Genomic DNA, 22,711 nt, shown 5'->3' on the forward strand with positions numbered 1-22,711 from the left:
AACACAAAAATAAATGGATGTGGCAGTACGCCATCATGTTGCCAACCTTCCTGCGCAATAGGCTACTTAAGTCGAATTGGGGGAATGAACAGAATTGGGATGCAGACTTACGGCCCCCGTGCACCTGCGCAAGCAGGACTGAGCGGAATGTCGACCTGGTGGATTTGCTATGTGAGTCCATGCATGACATTGCGACTGGACAAAGGACTGATGTCATATGCCTTTGGATTCACCTGTGTCTACTAGACGCTTTGGATATTATCCGTTAGAAAACATGTATTTCCCATCCGACATTGTCCGGAATGCCCCCTACCGACGCGCCGACGCCCCCGACGCGTCGGATCAAAAACTATAACTAAGTGACTACACAATACATTGGAATTAACTATTAGTAACTATTACATATCCAACCGTTTATAAACACACTGCATAACTCAAAAAGTTAGTTACACTCTTAGCAAATTGTCAGTCAAATATGTCTTCATTCACCCTAATGTGACTGTAAATCACATATGGGTGACAACACTTTATACGTATGTAACATGCAGGTCATCACTCATATTATCATATGTCACTTAAACTGACGTATATGTATGTATGATGTATTTATGTGTGAATCACAATCACCCACATCTGGGTCATCATCAAATATTTTTGGATTTCAATTCACCCATACGTGAATCATCATCACATACATGTGATTCACCATCCACAGCTGATCTTGATTTATACATCCAATGACATTCACCCATATATGATCATGTACATTCACCCACATGTGAATTAAATTTACCTATATGGGAATCTACCTTTCAAATTTCCATTTTCCATCAACTTGGTCTACACACACATACATAAGATTTTGGTTTGCATATTTGACCCAACCTATCCAAGGGATATCAAACACATGTGAATCATGTGAATGTCATATGTCATAAAAACTGACATAAATGTCAGTCAAATACCGGTTGAGGTAATGCCATTTACACATGGGTGAATGAAATTCACATCAGGGTGAAAGACATTCACCCAGTGTGAATGCAATTCACATACGTGTGAAAGCAATTCACATACGTGTGAATGGAATTCACATACGTGTGAATGAAATTCACACGTATGTGAATCTCAGTCAAGGACGTGTCACCCACATGTGAATTGAATCTGCATATATGTGAATGTACTTCCAACTTCCAAATATCCATGATCAAGCTGGTCTATAATAATCAAGCGGTTCATACATACATGAGATTTTGGTCAACATATTTGAGCCCACATCCGTGGGACATCAAACATGTATGTGAATGCCATTCACACATATGGAATTCACATCAGGGTGAAAGAAATTCACATACGTGTGAAAGAAATTCACATACGTGTGAAAGAAATTCACATACGTGTAAATGAAATTCACATACATGTGAAAGCAATTCACATACGTGTGAATGAAACTCACATACGTGTGAATGAAATTCACACGTATGTGAATCTCAGTCAAGGACGTGTCACCCACATGTGAATTGAATCTGCATATATGTGAATGTACTTCCAACTTCCAAATATCCATGATCAAGCTGGTCTATAATAATCAAGTGGACCATACATTCATGAGATCTTGGTCAACATATTTGAGCCCGCATCCAAGGGACATCAAACATGTATGTGGATGCCATTCACCCATATGTGAACTCCATTCACCCATATGTGAATGGAATTCACCCATATGTGAATGGAATTCACTCTTATCTCAATTTCATTCGACTGTATGTAAATTTCATTCACCCTTATGTGAATGTCATTCACGCGTGGGTAAATGAAATTCACCCAAGTGTGAATTGCATTCACTCTTATGTAAATTTCATTTCGTGAATGATTTCACATGCATAAGGGGCACTTTTTGGTGATTGTTGTCATAAGAACCAATTCTTCCATTGATGAAATCTTATAACAGATTTCAAGAGCTTCTTTAAATCCATATAGGTGCGCATTTCTACGCACAGGAATCATGTACCATTATCAAATCTTCAATAATTCATAATCTAATGTAGCTCAATTACAAGAGTATATTAGGGCCATTGCTATTTGCAGCCCACAAGAAAACCATGTAGGCGCTGCCAAAACAGCGCCTAGATGGGTGTTTCCCACGAAAAAGCGCCTTCATTTATGGTGTAGGCGCTGAAAACCATCTAAAATGACGCCTACATGATAAACAACCCATGTAGGCGTCATTTGGTTACGCCTAAATTCAAAATTCCAGAATGTAGGCGTAATTTTTGAGCACCTACATATCTAATTTGAAATGTAGGCGCTATTTTCGAGCGCCTACATTCAATTTTCAGCTCAAATAAGCGCCTACATACAGTCTTGCATATGTAGGCGCTCCAAATCCAACACCTACAACTCCAGACTGGTCTGACGGCTAATGAAGAAGAAGTTTCAAGTTAAAATGAGAGTATTGGAAGACGGAAAAAGCAGTTCGGAGTTAAAATGAGTGTATCAATGAGTGTTTTGGAAGACAGAAAAAGCAGTTAAGCGTATTGGAAGATGAATATGCTCTTTTCAACTCTGAAGTGAGCGTATCAGAAGACGTAAATAGCAGTTCAGAGTTGAAATAATTTACCTCTTTTTCCGCTTCTGATACACTCATTTTGACTCCAAACTGAGTTCAGAGTTGAAATAATTTACTACTTTTTCCGTCTTCTGATACACCCATTTTGACTCCGGCGTGACTTTTCCGTCTTCTGATACACTGATTTTGACTCCAAACTGCTTTATCCATCTTCCGATACACTCATTTTGAGTCCAAGCTGCTTTTTTCCGTCTTCCAATACTCTCATTTTGACTTGCAAATTGTTCTCCATTACCCTTCAGACCAGTCTGGAGCTGTAGTTGCCGGATTTGTAGCCCCTACATATGCAGGACTGCATGTAGGCGCTTATTTGAGCGCAAAAATTGAATGTATGCACTCACTTTTAAAAATGTAGGCATAAATTTTGAGCGCCTACATTGGATTTCCCATGTAGGCGCTCGAAAATAGCGCCTACATTTCAATTTTTGAATGTAGGCGTAACCAAATGACGCCTACACGTTAAAAAACCCATGTAGGCGTCATTTTGGATGGTTTCCAGCGCCTACATCATAAATGTAGGCGCTTCTTCGTGGGAAACACCCATGTAGGCGTAATTTGGCAAGCGCCTACATGGTTTTCTTGTGGGCTGCAAATAGCAACGGCCTACATTAGTATATTCAATATGAAAGAGAACGGAACATATTTAATCATTCATCATCGGAGATTTCTTCTCTGGGACATTGAGGACCTGTGACTGAATTACATTCCTTGCGCCATTTTTTGTAAACCTGAATATTATCCACAAAGATTCCTTCCCATCCCTTTGCTTTAGATGATCTCAATTTCGTCCAGTCAGGATGTATATACAGAATTGGGAGGTCGGGAGACAAGTAGTCGAGTTCCAGTGAAATGCAATGAGTTTTTTTGATAACTGCAAGTATGATGGGGTCAAGGTGGGTATCCGGATCTGGAGCTTCCAAAAATGGTGGAGTAGTAAGGCATGCGGTGACTGCTCCGGTGTATGATATCACCGGTCGGTTATAAGTGTTGGCTATAACACAACATCCCCCTGGCATCGGATACCACAACTCGTACGGCGCATGTTCCTTGTCAGGGTGTTCGAGAATTGAGAGCATTTTTGTGATCGAGGTTTGGGATTGGCTGAGTTTCGGTAAGTTTTTCTTGTACCAATTGTAGTTTGCGTGGACATGGGCTGCCATCTCCGCTCGCACTTTCCACGCATCCTCCTCATCACGACCTAGTGATACTGCCACGGATCCAAAAGCACATAGACCGTCCCCCTTTACATTGGTGGCCTCCTTGACAAACGGATAGATAACCTTTGGAAGAGTCGCAAGACAATCCCATTTCTGTTGGGCATCGTCAGTATCAGAAGTAAGTAAATTGATATCAAATGACTTACTATCAAAGCTTGATCTACAGGCGAGGCATTTAAGAGCTTTTTTTGCTTATCCTTTTGCTTCTTTTTCTGCTGGGTTCTGGCTGCAGAGCAAATGTTTTCCAGCGAATACTGATAAATCTGTAAGCCACCACCTATGCACATTCAATCAAATAATTCACTTACGTCTTCTGATGGTTTTTGTCTCTTGGGGTTGGGCTGTTTATATATATTAAGAAAAAGTTAGTAAGCTCTCGATAGCTGCTAGAGAAGACTAAGTACTTACTTGGTCATGAGTCTGAGAAGTCACACGTTTGGATTTGCGAGTACTACGACTTAATTCCTTGATCTTCTCAGTGCGGGTGACTTCAGAGACTTTATGGGCGCGAGTGGTTCTTGGTGACTGAGTCTCACTCTGTGAAGTGAGCGGAGAGTCCGCGCGAGAAAGAGACTGTTCCTCGGTTTCATGATTGATCTCTTCAATCGTATCTCTTGTCGGGATACTTTCTTTGACCGGTTGATTCGTATTCGCTGTGTGTACCTTATCGATATTTGAGGAGGATCCTTGCATAGGTGTTGCTTCCGCTTCTGGAGATGAAGCCTTAGGATCTTGTCCTTCTGCTTCCTACCCACAGAACAGGGAAACGTTAGAATACGGATGGAAATCAAAAATATAACTACATACCCCTGACCTTATCTTTTGAATTAGGCGGTATTTGTGAAAGCGGATCGTCAGGTTTTTGTGAAGAGACTGCAATTTTGGCTCGGTTACCTTGTTCCTGTAATAAAAAAAGAATTACATGCAACTTAGCATCTCATTCACAATCGCTACACAGATATTGATTGAATAACCCACCTTTCTATTTCCTCTCGTTCCGGATGGCTTGGCAACACTTTCAGCTATTTCACAATCCCGCAAAAACCGATCCAGGAGCCTTTTTCTAGTTTCAGGCTCCAGCCTGCCCATCGCAGTGATCAGTTCCTCGAATTCATCAGGGGGGTTAGACTCGGTGAGATCGATATGAATCATATCGCTTCTTTGCTTTCTTTTCTTGGCGGTTTTGATCAACAAAGGATTGGGAAGTTTTGGTGGGTTGAGATTTGCAATTGGTCCATGATTATGTTTGCCATGCTTGATAGTAATAGACCACGTAGTTGTATCAGATTGATATTCGACATGAACCGCAAAACGACAGGTGGGAATGATAAGGGAAGGGTTTTCAGCGTGAGCAAGTTGTTGCTTTCGATTAGGCCCTAAAGCGCACTTCCACTTGATGCGCCGTGGTTTGGTATCAAGCGTTGATATTGCGTAGTGATGGCTAAAGGCAAAGTTCTTCAGGTATATCTTGGCCTCGGTGCGAGTTGCATAAGAGCCACCCCCAGTTGGGCAAGGAAGTTCGTCGGTATCGATATCACCGGGAGATGTCGTAGCAGGGTTGGTGGTTGTATCAGTTTGGTTGTTTGATTCCATAGGTAGATCTTCTTGAGGTGGTTCAGTTTCAGCCATCTTGAATGGATCGATCAAAAGATTGAGTGAGGAATGATCGAGTGTTTGAGTGAGTGACCGTTTGATGAGCAAAAGTGCAAAGCAGGGGTGGGTGACTTCTCAAAAATCAATTCACCTCCCCTTTCACCAGTACCTTTCACGAATTTTCACATGAATCACACTAGGTGAATGTATATTACAAGTCGTGTAATATATAACTGTGTTACCTAATTCACACACGAGTGATATATTAGTGCGATTGTTTCACATACATGTGAAACACTAGTCCCGCATGGTAATTCACGAATATATTACATTCACATGTAAATAAATGTTCAAGAGTTACATTAGAGTGAATGTAACTCACCCATAGGTGACCTGTGTTCACCTAAATGTGAATTCCTGTCACCTATACGTGAATTCCTGTCACGTATGAGTGACTCAGACTCACATATAGGTGACAGGAATTCACCCATGGGTGATTTGAATTCGCCCATGGGTGACAGGAATTCACCCCAGGGTGATTTGAATTCACCCATGGGTGAATTCAAGTGGCTCATACGTGACAGGAATTCACCCATAAATCTGAGTCATTCACCCATGGGTGAATTCAAATCACCCATGGGTGAATCAAAGTGACTCATGGGTGAATTCAAATCACCCATGGGTGAATATAGGTCACATATAGTTGAGTCTGAGTCACTCATACGTGAAAGGAATTCACCCATGGGTGATTTGAATTCACCCATGAGTGAATGACTTAGATTCATGGGTGATTTAAATTCACCCATGAGTCACTTAGATTCACCTAAGGGTGAATTCGAATCACCCATGGGTGAATCTAAGTCACCCTTAGGTGAATTCAAATCACCCATAGGTGAATCTAAGTCACTCATGGGTGAATTGAATTCTTCCATGGGTGAATTACTCTCACCTATACATGAAAGTATGTCACATGTGGACGAACACAGGTCACCTACATGGCTGACTCTCCCTCACGTATGGGTGAATGTAAATCACATACGGGTAACTCCCACTCAAACAAGCTACTGTGAGTGACTCACGGTGATTTCCATTCACATATGGGTGACTGAGAGTCACGTGTAGGTGACTCTCAGTCACCTGCACAGGACTCAGCCCGATTTCCATTCACATGTGGGTGAAAGGACATCACATGTGGGTGAATGTAAGTCACCCACATGTGATTTGAATTCACATACGCTTGACTCTCACTCAAATAAGGAAACCTTTTCCATATATCTAGGATGATAAGTACTACTAACAAGTGTCAAAATTTCTGATGAATTCTGAGTTTCAATATTTCAAAATGACTTTCAATGGCATGAGGATGATACTCCAATTTTAACATCTCAGTTTTAACATAAAATAAAATAAATTGTTGGAAGTGATACTCTGATTTTAACATCTGAGTTTTAATATACATTAAGATATATTTTTGGAAGTTCTTTTGAAAAAAATGTATCAAACCCAAACAATTATGATCTCTTATTCTTTTGGATTTTCTTAGCCAGTGCCAATAACTTCTTCTTTTCACGTTCTTCCCTTTTCTTAGCTAGCTCCTCCTGTTTTAATTCTTCTTTTTCAAAAGCCTTATCATACTTAGTATCAAATTCTTCCTCGTAAGTTTTAACTCTTTCATAACAATAAATTTCCCATTCTAAATCTGTCATACCTTTTTTTTCCCTAGGAGTTTGATACGCTGGACTAAAGACTCTGAAATTTGACATGATGAGCCATGTAAAGTTACTGCACTCGACCTATGTGGTACTACTTTACCTTCAGCATCATATGCTATCGAGGAAGTAGTATAATGTGGGATCTGGAAATAAAAATTAGCTCATCTGATAGTTCCAATGATTGTATGAGAACCAAAACTCACCGTGGTATCCCATAACAGATCATACATACCATTACATACCCCCATTACCACTTCAATACCAAAATCATCTACACAGAATCTTGAACCAACTACTTGCCCCAGCTTAACCATCTTCCCCGCAACTTGAACACCCTTCTCCATATCATATGGCTCTCCACTAGCTCTAATAATCATTCCCCACATCCCAAATGCATATCTAGTATGATCTTTATCAGCATGTGGACGGTTACAAAACCCATCACATGTAACAACCAGGTTGGACGCAAATACTAAGCCATTCTGGGTATTTTCCCATGCCAAAGAATCAAAACCTGGGATATTAGCTTGAAGTCCAAGCTCGTCATTGGTTTTGAATACAGAAAGTGATAAAGATGAAAATTGTTCCGCCCAGAAATCACGAATCCGATGGAACTCAACCATCCTTTCCTTGTCGCTAAGAATTCGTCCAGTATTTGCCGAAGTAAATGCACTGATACAATAAGGTCCTAGATAAATTCAGAATAAATTATATAAGATGACATCTTTGTGATTAGTTAATAAGGTAGAGATATTGAGACGAAATCATTTACCTGCAGTTTTGCCTTTCTCACAACCCCCTCTCCAACCACAACACCCCATCCATCAGCATATCATATTTTCATCCTGATGTTCACCCTCTTCTTTATCTTGATGTTGAAGAGAACAATGTATCTTACATTGATTTCTAGCACGTGCATGTTGAAATGTAGTAGAGACTGAATGATTATACTTCTCTCTAAGAGAGGAATTCATCTCTTTGAAAGGGATACAACGAACCACCATAACAATTGATAGATCCTTTTTATTAATCACAACCACCGTTCCAGTTTCAATCTTCAGTGGTTTTTGTTCGGGTTGGTCAGGTTGATCTTTTAGGCTATAACAAAAGACAAATTTGGTATCCATCGGTAATCCAAGCTCCCAAATAAGTTTCCGTTTAAATTCAGTTCGCTTTGTATGATGGCGAGTGTAAGAGTGGCCAAGAGCCTTGACTTTCCGATATTTGTCCTTGGACTTATGGTAGCTTGGACAAGTTTTAGACTTGAAGCTTGATACCTTCACACCGGCTTTTTTTTCGTTCATTAGATTTCGAACGTGACATCCTGTATTGAACTTGAATAACAAGTTCAATATTGAAACTTGAGGTTGAGATTTGATTTCAATTTTTAAGAGCTAATAACTAGATTTTCGAGAGTTTTCAATATTGAAACTTGAGGTTGAGTTGTGATTTCTATGTTTAAGAGCTAATAACAAGATTATCGAGAGTCCAGATTGGTATAACCCTTGAAGAGCTAGTAACAAGCAATGATTTAGGAAGATACGAGATATTTAGCTATGAAGCGATAGAGCATTTGATCAAACTATGATCAAAAGGACTTACACCTATGATAAAATGTTGTTTATGAGTTTGAAAAGTCAAACCCTTCGATTTCAGATGTTGAGAACTAGTAGAGATATGCACTTTCAGACTTCGATCAATCAGTATCCAGCAATGAAGTAGTCACATACAAGATTATTACCTATTAAACGATAGATCTTTGGAGCAGACTACGATAATATAACTTACACTCACAATAAATTGTAGTTAATGAATATATGAATATGATAAGTTGAACGCTTATGTTTATGATTATTCAGACCTTGTGAGCTAGTAGAGAGATCCACTTTCAGCGATTGATCGATTCATAATTCAAGATTTGATACATGATTACTTACCCTCAGATTTAGATAAGTATCAAAAGTGTGTCTTGGCCTTCGATACTACAGCTTAAGACCTAGTAGTAAGTATAAAGGATGTGGAATCGACTATTAGCACTCCATTGATCAATTTGGTAGATTGCAGTTTGAAAGCTTACGATGTTAATGAGGTTACAAAATCGAGAGTTGCATTCGATATCGAAACTTTGTGATAATAGAGGCTTAAATTGATCTCCCGTATATATTCAAATAGTCGAGTCGAGTCGTCCCTGGACAGTAGGCCAAATTCTCCCGGTTCGTAGTACGGAGTCCGACAACGAGGAGAAAACAGCTGCTAACTGTGGGTGTGCAATGAAAGTTGAGATACTTGAAGAGTTGGAATCAATATCAAAGGTTTGGTCGAGTCCTTCCTGAACAGTAGGCCGAATTCTCCCGGTTCGTAGTACGGAGTCCGACAACTAGGAGAAAACAGCTGCTAACTGTGGGTGTGCACTGAAAGTTGAGATTTTTGAGGTGAGTCGTTCTTGGAATATCGAACGACTGTTGGGTAATTTTTCTTTGTATTCAGAACAATTTTCTGACCATGGAAAAACAAAGGTAACCCACAATACAGAGGTTAGGGTAGAATCAGGATCGCAAGCCTGTGAGGTTAGGGTTAGGGGTGTTTTAACCCTAACATTTAATGAACCATTATGTACCAGTTCAATGGTATCTAAAGTTGAAAACCCGACTCTGGTGCTTAACTTGGAAACCTAACAATATGTAATTGCCTTACCTCGATAACAAATTACCCAAGTCTTAAATACTACATGTAGATGAAGACTGTAATTGCCAAGTACAAATACACTACGTACTTGGATTGTTTTTTGCTTTCAATACTATAATAACCTATCTTTATGTATGCTATGGACTCAATCATTTTGTTTCAAGGTGCATGATACTAGGATTGTATTTTCTGTAATTTCCTTTATGTATGCTATGGATTCAATTTTATTTTCTCCGAGCCAGAAAAAAATAGGATTGTATTTTCTGTAATTTCCTTTCATTACAAACCCATTCTCTGTGTGACAGATAAACCCAAGTACATCATATTATCTTTGGGTATTGATAACCCATAAGAAGACAACTGGGTGTTACCAAATAACAGTGTGTCCTATGACACAACTAATTTGTGTGATCAACACATATTGACCTAGGAGCACAGATATCTGATAGCAAGTGTTTGTTGTCACCACCCCTTTGGAATTGTGTGCACCAGACAAAAAGGTCCTGAACTTTGGCACTGAGGCTGAGTGAATTACTGTGTGACTCAGCTTCCACATGATCTGGAACCAGTTGACAATGAGATAAAGATGAAATCTCAATTTTGGATGCATACCTGAAACCCTGATTCCACCACCACTTTTGCAAGTTGCGCACCACCCCCACCCAAAAAGTAAGTGTATAATTGGAATCAGGGACCCCCTTTCCCCCTTTGACACACCATTCAGACAATCCGGTACAGGTGGTCCTGGGGAAATAGTGTAATCAGGGTTTTTTGACACAGTTACACACACGCATACCTGAATCCCAGATTCCACCACAACTTTTGCAAGTTGCGCACCACCCAAAAACTAAGAGAAGAATTGGAATCAGGGACCATCATTTACCCTATGACACACCTTACAGACAATCCGGAACAGGTGGTCCTGGGAAAATAGTGTAATCAGGGTTTTTTGACACAGTTACACGCATCCCTGATTCCCAAAGTATGTTTCCACCACAACTTTTGCAAGTTGTGCACCACCCAAAAAGTAAGTGTAGATTTGGAATCAGGGACCTTCATTTACCCTATGACACACCTTTCAGACAATCCGGAACAGGTTGTCCTGGGAAAATAGTGTAATCATGGTTTTTGACACAGTTACACGCATCCCTGAATCCCAGAGTATGTTTCCACCACAACTATTGCAAGTTGCGCACCACCCAAAAAGTAAGTGTAGATTTGGAATCAGGGACCTTCATTTACCCTATGACACACCTTTCAGAAAATCCGGAACAGGTGGTCCTGGGAAAATAGTGTAATCATGGTTTTTGACACAGTTACACGCATCCCTGAATCCCAGAGTATGTTTCCACCACAACTTTTGCAAGTTGCGCACCACCCAAAAAGTAAGTGTAGATTTGGAATCAGGGACCTTCATTTACCCTATGACACACCTTTCAGAAAATCCGGAACAGGTGGTCCTGGGAAAATAGTGTAATCACGGTTTTTGACACAGTTACACGCATACCTGATTCCCAAAGTATGTTTCCACCACAACTTTTGCAAGTTGCGCACCACCCAAAAAGTAAGTGTAGATTTGGAATCAGGGACCTTCATTTACCCTATGACACACCTTTCAGACAATCCGGAACAGGTGGTCCTGGGAAAATAGTGTAATCATGGTTTTTGACACAGTTACACGCATCCCTGATTCCCAAAGTATGTTTCCACCACAACTTTTGCAAGTTGCGCACCACCCAAAAAGTAAGTGTAGAATTGGAATCAGGGACCTTTATTTAGCCTATGACATACCATTCAAATCATCCGGAACAGGTTGAATTTGGGCAAAGATCTCATCATCAACATATTTTGATGTTTTGATGCATCACAGAGTCTAAATACATGTTGCCAGTTTCAAATTACGTGCCAGTCCAAAACTAAGTGGAGATTTGGAATCCTGCACCTTCAGTTAAACTACAACACACCTTACACATAATCCGGAAAAGGCCCACATTGGCAAATTGCCTCTTCAAAATATGATGACGCCTAAGTTGAGTAAAATTTCATTTTCAATCTTACAAGTTGAAAATGAGAGTTTTCATCTGTCTTTTGTCCCTTTATATACTTTATATATACACAGTGGGAGATCATTCAGACGTCCGGAAAAGGCTCATGTGGTCAAAATATCTCATCAACGAAATTCACCCCAGGGTGAATTTCAAATACACACCAGGGTGAATTTGAATAAGTGATCAAGCTGTAAGATGATCCGGACAAGGTCATCTTTGATTGAATCTTGTGCTGCCAATCATTCACCCCCAGGTGAAGGTCAGCTCACTCTAGGGTGAATTTCATTTCACCCTAGTTTGAAAAGAATCACACTTGAATGTACATCTATCAATCTTCATGACTCACGTGATGCAAATGAGAAATCAGACATATCACAGACTAAGCTGAGTAGGATTGCATCATACTAATTTCCATTGTACCAAAGGAAAATTCAAAACATACATAATGTAAACATATAGGTTGTAGAACATTAAATAATATTGAAAACCGTGCATTTTCATTCATCCATGTCGATATCACCGAAGCCATTCCACTCCTCCTCCTCAAAAGCCTCCATCATATTGTGTTCAAGATCATTGTCATTGTCCTGGGTCATCGTAACTTGAAAATCAAGATCCTCATTCAACTGGTTACCTCTGGTGTCTGAATCTGCGACATCTGAGTTAGGTGTCACCTTTTCCAATCTGAATAGATTCTTCTGCACATCACTAAGCCACAGACTCCTACGGCTGTTCATTCCATTAAAACCTAGCTTCAAAACATCTTTTGGCAGGGTTGAACCGGGCATTTGGACTACTTTGATGTTGTAAGTGTCAAGTAAGAGAGATTCTGGGTCAGGACAACGTGGAAAGCCTTGTTCTTTCCCAGTCAGCGCACCTGAGATCAATAAGTGACACCAGTCAGAAGAACTGCTTATATGATTCAAGGTATATAAGCACAATTGCATGCTTACTGAACATGGCTCGTAGCAATAAAGCAAGGTCGCCCTTGACCTTATCACCAGGGTCGGTTTTCCTGGCCTTTTCGCTGGACAACATCACATTTCCTCCGATGGTTTGAGCTACCACCTCCGAAACCAAAAGTCCCTGAGCTCGTGCTCCAAATACCGTGGCGAAATTACTTTTCTTATTGACATATAGTGCCATTTCCTCGTGTGTGGTGAACTCTCGGCACCAGCCTGGGGCCGCGTTGGAACTCTCGCTCGAAGCATAAGTGCTACAAGCCAGGAGATAATAAGAGAAATTCATATTGTTCGATTCGTTTTCTAACTGTGAAAGAAAGAATAAAGCGCATAAGTTACAGGAAGAAAACGAATACAGAACATCCCAAATGACTGACCTGAGTGTGAAGACGCTCTATACATTTGAGTGATTGATGGTTGTAATCGGGTAAGCTGGGTCCTTGAGGTATGCCAGCTGCAGCCTTTGCGAAATCCTTGGCCACCTTTGCTTTATTTACAACCTCGTCGTACAAAACTTGAGCATCAGCTAGCTCTGTGGCATTGAGAGGAAACACGTCTTCATCTTCTTCTTCGTCGTCGGAATTTTCATTAGGAGGGGGAGTGAGACCAGAAAGACGGTAAAAGATTGAGGGATGAAAAAGTTCATGTTGTTCGTCCGGAAGGGCTGTCCAGATCTTCCCAAGGTCACGGTTTCTTTTGGCAAGAATCCCTTTGACTCCTTTAGGTGGCACTATATATACAAAGACGGGTTGAAAAATATGAACATGGCTTCAAAGTACGTGATAGGCATGTTGGATGATCTTTTACTTACTTGGATGGTTATCTATCTCCTTACTGTACCTTTTCCATAATTGATAACCTCCAGTTTTTCGTCTTCCACCAAGTTCACCTCTGTAGAAATGGTTTTGAATCAGTGATATTGGAGATTTTAAGGACGTATTAAAAAGTACTCACAGTGCTTTTTCAAGGGTAAATTTACTGATGTTTCCCATTAGTGCAAGCATAGCCTTCTGGTGTTTGTATAATTTACAAATAGCTTGAGCTTCCTTCAAAATCTTGGGTGGTACTGCTGTACCCTTTTTGATCTGTGATCGTTCATGTACAGCTATACGATGGGGTGGCCATTTGTCCAGTTTGGACTTATAATTATTGAGAGTCGGTAATATTAAGACTTGTTCTCCATCAGTAGGGGCTTGTTCTTGTTGGTTTGGGCCAGTAGTTCGTGCAAGACCTTGTCTCTCGATACGATTAGAAGCTCGCCGATTGGTTGGTCCGGGTATGGGCTGAAACTGATTATCAAGACGTCGCATGAGGTCATCATCTTCAACTTCTTCATCGTCATCGGTAGGTTGAATATTGGTGCTGGAACAAGTGGGTTGGAGTTGAAGTTGAATGTCGGGGTCCAAATCATTTTGATGTGAGTCTTCTTCAGAGGTGTCTTCGTCTTCAGTATGATATTCCTCATCGCTAGTATCATCTGCGTCTTGATTCGAACGGCGAATTCGTTTGCGTGTATTCGAGTTTGATTGCGACATCGATGGCTTTACCGTCTGCCTGCTTTTTCGTCCAGGGTGAGAGGTTGGAGTCAAGGAGGTCGAGTCGAAAGAGACTGTACAAATTGATTGCAAGTTCCTAGCACTTGGCCGTGCCAGACCTGGTGCGGTAGCGGGTGGAGCACCACCACCACGAGCGCGATAACGGGTGTAGGAGGGCATGGGATGTTGATCGAAGTTTGTAGTAGAAGAGGGAAGAATATGAGGAGGAGTCAAAAGTCGATGACGAGGAGGAGGAAGAGAAACTATTCAAATACCAGGAACGTCACGAAAAGATACAGTCCCGGCCCGGTGCTCAGTGGACATGACCTAATGGGCCATAATATTTCAAATATGGGGTCCATATTCAGGGTGTGTATATGTACATACAGGAATCCCACGCTATTGTAAGACTACCACCAGTGAGAAAGGAAATGGTTGGGGGTGGCTTAACCCGTCACTCTGTTAGTGATGGGTCTACACAATTTTTTAGCCCAATTTGGAAGACATGGACGGTCTATCCACCTGTCTGTGGTTGGTCTGTGGTTGGGTGATTGATACAAGAGAGAGAGAGATTGAAAATTTTCAATCGTACCCCTTGTCATGTGGTATATGACTCCCCAAAAGCAGTTTGAACATTCAACCACACAATCCAAGACATCTCTTACCTCACAATCCAAGATCACCCACACCCATTATCTTTCTACTTTTCATTTATGGGCAAGAAAGGAACGGCAGTTCATTGTCCACTTGGTGGAGCCAAAAAAAAAGACAAACCAAGGAAGACGCTGAAGGCTCTGCAATAATTGCTGACCAAGTTGACACGAGTGAAGCTCAATATGTCAATAAGCGTCTGATAGAAATTGAAAACGCACTTAACGCAGTTCAGGAACCTTTGCAAGTGGATGCTCAACCAAACCAACACCACAACGACCTTCAAGACAACAACAACATCGTATACGGGGATGCCTATGACGACATAAATAATTTCCTTCCTGCTCAAGAAGATGCGGCGGTCCCACCGGATCCCAATGTTCCATTTGCCACCTATGTGCAAGGATCATTCTACAGAAGCAAAAAAAAGACTGAAAATGAAAACTGGAAGAAGGCTCTGCCGGATATGTTCATTACCTACATGACCTACTCGCAGGAAACTTCCCAATGGGGTGATCCAACCAAATGGAATTATGATCACAACAAACCATGTTGCTGTGGTGTGGGGGACCTGAGAATGCGTAAGGTTGATATGTTAGATATTTTGGGTGAGCGGTAATTTCCTTAATAATACATCTTATTTCACCTCTACGTGAATTTATTTCACCTCTATGTGAATTCAATTCACCTCTATGTGAATTGGATTCACCTCTATGTGAATTAAATTCACCTCTATGTGAATTGGATTCACCTCTATGTGAATTAAATTCACCTCTATGTAGGCTGAATCCACCTCTATGTGAGCTGAATTCGCCTCTGTGTGACTAATAGTCACCTCTATGTGAATTGAATTCACCTCTATGTGACTTATATTCACCTCTATGTGAATTGAATTCACCCCTATGTGAATTGAATTCACCTCTACGTGACTTATATTCACCTCTATGTGAATTTCATTCACCTCTATGTAAATTCTATTCACCTCTATGTGAATTCCATTCACCTCTATGTGAATTTCATTCACCTCTATGTGAATTGAATTCATATGAAGACACAGGTGTGAATGAGGCATGTTTGTGTGTAAAGTTAACATATATCCAATTGCTTTTGATGTCTCTAGAGCGGAAACAAGTAGAAATTCTATTCTGTAAATGTACCAAGGATCAAGTCCGGCTCCTCAGGATGGGTTACATCGGGGGATCCCCAGTTCATCCTCAAGCCGCGTACTCAATCAGGCTACTTAGGATGCATCATTCATTCTGGAAGTATTGCACTGTGAGAACACAAGGCTTTTCGGTGGCATTGGATGACTTGTAGGCATGATCACGTCCTAAAATTTGTCAATGTTGTTCAGAGTGGGGAGCGGTAAGATTTTCTCTTCCACTATATATGGCAGATGTGTTTCAAAGCTAAATATACTGTTTCATTACTTAGTCAGTACTTTGTGTTGGCTTTGCTAGATCAACTATTGATAGATACAGCAGAGCCAGAAAAACCGGGTAAAAGTTTTACTGTTTTCTACGATATTGGTTGTACATTTGAGAAGAGTGTTCGGAACATAAATCAATTTCTGCTTGCTCAGAGGCTCGTATATTGGTTCTTACTTTTCTTCTTAATTTTTGTTGATAGCACAAATATTTCGAGGCAGAAACCAATCGTGGGGATCTGCGCTTTGCTACAAGTGCTTTCCATGCATATGCTCACGAGTGGTCTTGTCAGCTTAAATATAATCCTAGACTGAATGTGGGCAACGGATTGTCAGATGGCGAAGGTTGGGAGCGGATATGGGGAGAGAATTCTCCTCTGGTAGCACCAAATAGATGTGCCACAAAGCAACATCGAGTGGATGCCATAGATTTGAAGTCAAGTCATGGAAATGAGACTCGATGCCAAAATGCAGGTATGTTTTTTTTGTACAATATATGTGAATCAGATGTTGACGACATGAGTTCAGTTTTCTCAACTCAGGTGAAACTGAAGACGGCAGAACAGAGATTTTATCAGGCATCGCAGACCCTCCAAAGCCTGGCATCTCAAGATGCCAGCTTTACGTATGGCTATTTTTCAGATCAGTGGAAGCGACAGAGGGAGGTGCAGCTGACTGCCATGGAAGAACATGGCATACAACAGAAGCTAGAGGAACATCTGGTGAAGCTTCTCGACCTGGAAGAGCAGGTGAAAGATGCACAGTAAATTACGTCTATTTTTTTGGATGAATGTTTTTTGTTGACTTTTTTTTTGCAGACACGAGCTTTCACGTCTTCGGAGGAAGCACAGAGGAAATCGGACCGAAGCTGAGATGGACAAATTTCTAACATTGCCATCTTCAATTGTCTCACTCGAAAAGGCAGTGGCTGATATCACTTTGGAGTTGGGAACACCTGAGTTCAATCGCCTTCGGGAGGCTACTGGTGAGTCCACTTTGAAAGTATTGAAAATTTGCTTGCTCTCTTAATTGAAATGGCAATTAAATTTATGAAGGTGCAAAAGCGGAGGCACTGATACGCGTGCGGTTGGCAAAGATGAAGCTATATGAGGCTAAGGTGGGAATAGTAGAAGCTCAAAAAAAGTGGGATAAGGGTGGTCAAGGCAAGTGTGTTTAGTTTACAATTGAAAAAAATGTGTAGCGCGTTCTTATGATAAATGAAATTTGTTTTTGTTTGTATTGACTTTTAGGAACTAAAGCGCAGCAAGGTCTCAAAACTCTAATGACAAAGAAGCAGTTGATGTTTAGGCGAAAATGGACATCCTATGAATCTCAAGTTTCAGATTACAACTCAATTTGCCCAGTAACAAGGATGCCTTGTCCATCACTTGATGAAGCCAAAAAGCTACCATTTGAGGATATCTTCTGGAATGTGGGCGCACTTTCTCATCCTACAGAGAAGTGGGCTGTAGATCCACCCACGATTGACGGAATCCAGGCCTTTTTACAGCATAGGAGTTGCAGTGATGAACTACAAAGGATTGGCCGGGAAACTCAGCAGATGGTGTATCAAGCTTTGAAGACTGAAGAAAAGCTTGATGGCTTACTTGCGTTGTGTAGTAGTGGTCAGTAGTAATATGTGTTATTGAACAATTTGTCTTTGGTGTTCCTGATGTTTCTTAAAATCTCACAGATTATGATCCGGAAGAGGGTGGTAGACAGCTCATCGAATTGGTTCAGCCTGGGCAGCGTATATCAAAAGATGTTTGGGAAGTGAATGTGGCAGTGTTGAGATCATTGCATGATAATCTGCGTCTGAAGTATTGCAGAACTTGGATGATATGGGATGTAGATCTGGTGGGATTGCTCCATAGAACCTATCAACACACAACATCAACAGCACAGGAAATTAGGTCATTGATCCAGCGCTGGGAAGCGTTAGTAAGTAGGTGTAAATCAACCTGGGAGCGTATTGTGAAAGCTCAGAATATAGAAGCAACTCCGCTGGATGAGCTGGAATTGTTTGAGCAACATATGGTGCGTGGGGAGGATGACATAGGTCAGGTGGGTGACCTAGCGGATGAAGTTAATCACCTGTTCATTCTGGATGAAGTGGATGATGGTGACATGGAGGAATACTTCAATGAAAGTGGTTTGCATTAAGAATAAATTTGTTGGTTGTTGGTTTTGTAAATTTTATAATCAAAGATTTTTAATCATGTCCCTCATTTAATTCCATATCACATATGGGTGAATACATTCACCTCGCGTGACTCTGGATCACATATGGGTGAATGTTTTCACCTCGTGTGATATGTAATCACATATGGGTGAATACATTCACCTCATGGTGTGATCATAAATCACATATGGGTGAATACATTCACCTCATGGTGTGATCATAAATCACATATGGGTGAATACATTCACCTCATGGTGTGATCATAAATCACATATGGGTGAATACATTCAGCTCATGAAGGGATTGTTGAGGCACACTGAAATCTGATTCCCACATGTTTGATTCTGTATCACATATGGGTGAATGTATTCACCCTGTGTGATATGTAATCACATATGGGTGAATACCTTCACCTCATGTTGTTTTACAAATATTATACATTGATTTTTGATCACGTCCTGTCTGTGATTTAGCTATGATTTGATGAGAGATTGTGGAGGCACACCAGAATCTGATTCCCACATGTTTGATTCTGTATCACATATGGGTGAATGTATTCACCTCGTGTGATATTTAATCACATATGGGTGATTGGTGATCATACATAGAATTTGATTTGTGAGCAACTGTAAGGTTTCAGAGTGCCTGAATAGTGGAGATCTATCTTCTGCACATGTGAATTTACATCACACATGGGTGATTTAGCTTCACCTAGGTGTGAATGGTTTTTGCACTGTATACCTAGCACTTTCCACAGGCTAGTGGTACATACAAATGTGGCTAGTGATTAGTAGTGGATCTATGAGTGTGGCCATATTATTCTACGTTTGTGATGAGTTGATTGAAATCTTTGATCCGACGCGTTGGGGGAGTCGGCGCGTCGGTAGGGGACATTCCGGACAATGTCGGATAGGAAATACATTTTTTCTAACGGATAATATCCAAAGCGTCCAGTAGACACAGGTGTTTGGATTTGTCAGTGCGCCGGCGCGTCGCGGTATCATTTTGCAAAAAATGCGACCTATCCGATCCTGCGAGGCTCCTGGAAATGGGTTACATGGCTGCTTCCCCTTCCAAGCCGCAGACTGCTTTCTCACTGCGACTGTTGGTGCATCATCACTCGCAGTGGATACGGTACGCAGTTCCCACGGAAGGATTTTGCGAGGGACTGGACGACAGCCTTGATGCTAACAATCCTGTTTTACTGACCTCAAGCGGAGTGGTGAGTCAGGGATGAATAAAACCTGCTGATCACGCTAACGGGCATGTCTTCCCTCAGCCCCGCAAATGGGCACGGACGTTCACCATCGCGGTTCAAGCATATCGGGCAATTATCATGCAAATACGCGAAATCGAAAATGAAAGACTTAAATTGTCTGAGCTTGGAATTCTTGCTGCGAATTGTCCGAAGTGTTTTGGACCACCTGTAGGTAACACGAGGCCTGGAGAGCCTGATGTGATAGTATTCCTTCACGGAAACTTCCAGCATAAGAGGCATGCGGCCGCAAGCGTTGAGGTTCCGGGTTCCGAACCTCCTAGGCCGGATCTTTTCCTAGAACCAAAGCTAGTTGCAGCCAAGGCTTTGCTCTTGGCTAATGGGCCCCAAATACCGGAAGAACATGTCAGTAATCACATTGAACATTTTCCTCAAAATTGACGCTAACACATTTCAATGCATTTTTCCAGGACGCCTGTGCCGAGGCTCATACCGCTGCGAACGATGTTAGAGGCAAGAAGCACTTCAAAAATATGGACGAATCTGGTTTGATGGGCATGGCGTGTCGACATGACCATATACTCAAATTCATCAATCTCATCCAGAGCGGAGAGAAGTAAGTATCAGGGATTTATATTTTGTGTTTGTTTATTGACGTGTTATTTTTAGGAATCATTATGCGCTAGCCCTTATACAGTGGTTACTCGACTTATTCAAGACTGATCAAGAGGGAACCACTGCTGTGAACGTGCTCTACGACATTGGGTGCACCCTGGACAAAACCATCAAGAAAGTTAGTTGGTACAAATATGAATAAACACATCAACTCATCAAAGTTAACCAAGTACATATTATTTTAAACAATTCTGTAGAAACAAGTCTTCACGGATGAAGCCCAATCGGAGCAAGTCAAATTAGGCACTGCCTTATTCCACGCGTATGCCCACAACTGGGGCTGTCAGTTAGAGTATAACCCAAGGCTCAATCAAGGGTGGGGTAAAACTAATGGAGAGGGGCTTGAAAGAGTATGGATGAAACTGTCTCCCCTGATACGACTTTTGCGGTATGCCACCAAACAGCGGAGGCTGGTGAGTCTCCATTTGTGGACTACCCACAGAAATGAGGTGTTGCGCAAAAGGGCTGGTATGTCTACAGATAATATCAAACAAAGTTCAATAGCTAACTGATTGAACTTCAACAGTTGAATTTTTGGTTACTCATACTCAAAAGTATGAAGCTGAGTTGTTAGTTACACAGGGTACGCTCAACAGGCTTCAGCAGCAAAACCCGGAACACACCGCTCAATACTTTCAGACGCAGTGGGAGAGGCAGCGTGACTTGCAGCTTCGAGCCATGACTGTTAGAGCCAAGGAGAAACAAGAGCGAATGAAGGTGTTAGTAAAGCTTGAGGAAGAGTTGTTGGAAGCGCGGTAAGAGATTTCAGAATGTTGGGACCTTTACCTGTACCATGCGCAAAGAGCTAACATGCGTAATTTCATTGTGTTTTCAGTGGAAAACTGAATGCACTCGACGCAACTAATGCTGAAATAAGAACGGTCGAGCAGCGTAATGAGCTACTTGACCTGCCAAGGTCTCTGGTGTTACTCGAACAAAAGATACAACTACTAGCTGACGAGGTTGGATACACCGAATTAATAAATGTGCGGAGAGGACCAGGTATGATGTTGCATTATTAGTTCGTTTAACTTGAAAGACAAGCTGAAGCCAAATAGTACATGGTGATTAATTTGCACTTAGACGCTCAGGTGAAGTCAGTTCTAGCTGTCCAGGTGGCTCTTGGGTTTTTGTATGAGGCGAAGTTTGACGTTATTCAACAAGTTGCCAACGCCGCAATCAGGACGGGTAAGTTCAAAATTGATATATATGTTCTTTGTTTGCACTGACCGAAGGGTTTCCACTTCCAATCAAACCTTAGGGGCGACTCAGCAGCCACGTAATGACTTGCGGCATGCAAGTAAGTACAATGAAAGGTACCGTCCGGCCCACCGGCTACAAGAACCGAGCTTGGACGAGGTGGTTGCAATGGATCTGTTAGATCCCTTTTGGGATGAGGTTGCACTCAATCATCAAGATGAGCCTTGGGCAACCTGTCAGAGTACCAAGGATGGGATAGTTGCCCTGCGAAACAAGGTTGCATGTGAAGAGGAACTACGCCGTCTCGGACGCGAGGTCAGACAGCTAGTGCGACGGGGGCTTGACTTTGAAGCACGAGTGGAAGCATGTAAACCCAGTGACGCAAATGGTAAATCCCTTCCCTACCTAAATCACCTCCGATCACGTTCGTTTTTGCAGACGTGATAATGACACTGTACCTTTTGGCAGGTGAGTTGCGAATAGCAGAGTGGTCTTCAATCTATAGTGGGCTGGCCAAACGCACATGTCGGTTGTGGAAGCATTGGGATCGTGGCCTCCTGGAAGTTCTCCAGGCTACTCATAATCACGTGGGAGTAAGTGTAGAAAGCGATAATATGCTGATAGTGAAGTGGGAGAGAATGGTCTCCCGCACCCAACGCACCTGGGCCGAGATTCTCGGGGTTCTGATTCTAGAGGGAGACTTCCCAGATGAGGTAGATGACTGGGCAGAAGAGGAATTCGACGACCATCCAATGGATGCCTATTGGATGGCGGGGTGATTTCCGATGAAACATTAATTTTAAAATCAATCTCTAGTCAATTTATTGTATCTGGGAAGTTGTTGATGAACTAATGTAAATAAGCATGTGATTGCCAATTTGTGCTCATGTTTCAAACACCTTGATGTATATTTATGGTGAAATGCACGTTGCCCGTCTTTCTTGACGCATTGGAAACAAATCTATGCGCGCTGGGAGAGTGCT

At 41.6% G+C, this 22,711-nt stretch overlaps 3 protein-coding genes across 3 annotated transcripts; 1 reads left to right on the forward strand and 2 right to left on the reverse strand.

Annotated features, from left to right (window-relative positions):
• Positions 1-4,239: 4,239 nt before the first annotated feature.
• On the reverse strand, positions 4,240-5,472 carry MELLADRAFT_114003 (uncharacterized protein; the record flags this gene model as incomplete). Its single annotated transcript, XM_007418787.1, has 4 exons — positions 4,240-4,590; positions 4,658-4,744; positions 4,822-4,865; positions 5,382-5,472. The coding sequence occupies 4 exons, from the start codon at positions 5,470-5,472 to the stop codon at positions 4,240-4,242; spliced, it is 573 nt and encodes a 190-aa protein (XP_007418849.1).
• Positions 5,473-12,378: 6,906 nt separating this feature from the next.
• Positions 12,379-14,558, reverse strand: MELLADRAFT_84179 (uncharacterized protein; the record flags this gene model as incomplete). Its single annotated transcript, XM_007418775.1, has 5 exons — positions 12,379-12,758; positions 12,835-13,150; positions 13,221-13,573; positions 13,655-13,734; positions 13,798-14,558. 5 exons carry the CDS (start codon positions 14,556-14,558, stop codon positions 12,379-12,381), a joined length of 1,890 nt encoding a protein of 629 aa, XP_007418837.1.
• Positions 14,559-21,206: 6,648 nt separating this feature from the next.
• MELLADRAFT_69702 (uncharacterized protein) lies at positions 21,207-22,507 on the forward strand (the record flags this gene model as incomplete). Its single annotated transcript, XM_007418771.1, has 5 exons — positions 21,207-21,283; positions 21,364-21,530; positions 21,612-21,716; positions 21,790-22,116; positions 22,197-22,507. 5 exons carry the CDS (start codon positions 21,207-21,209, stop codon positions 22,505-22,507), a joined length of 987 nt encoding a protein of 328 aa, XP_007418833.1.
• Between the last annotated feature and the right edge of the window lie 204 nt (positions 22,508-22,711).

Source organism: Melampsora larici-populina (assembly GCF_000204055.1).
Source record: "Melampsora larici-populina 98AG31 unplaced genomic scaffold MELLAscaffold_105, whole genome shotgun sequence".
NCBI classification, from domain to species: Eukaryota; Fungi; Basidiomycota; class Pucciniomycetes; order Pucciniales; family Melampsoraceae; genus Melampsora; species Melampsora laricis-populina.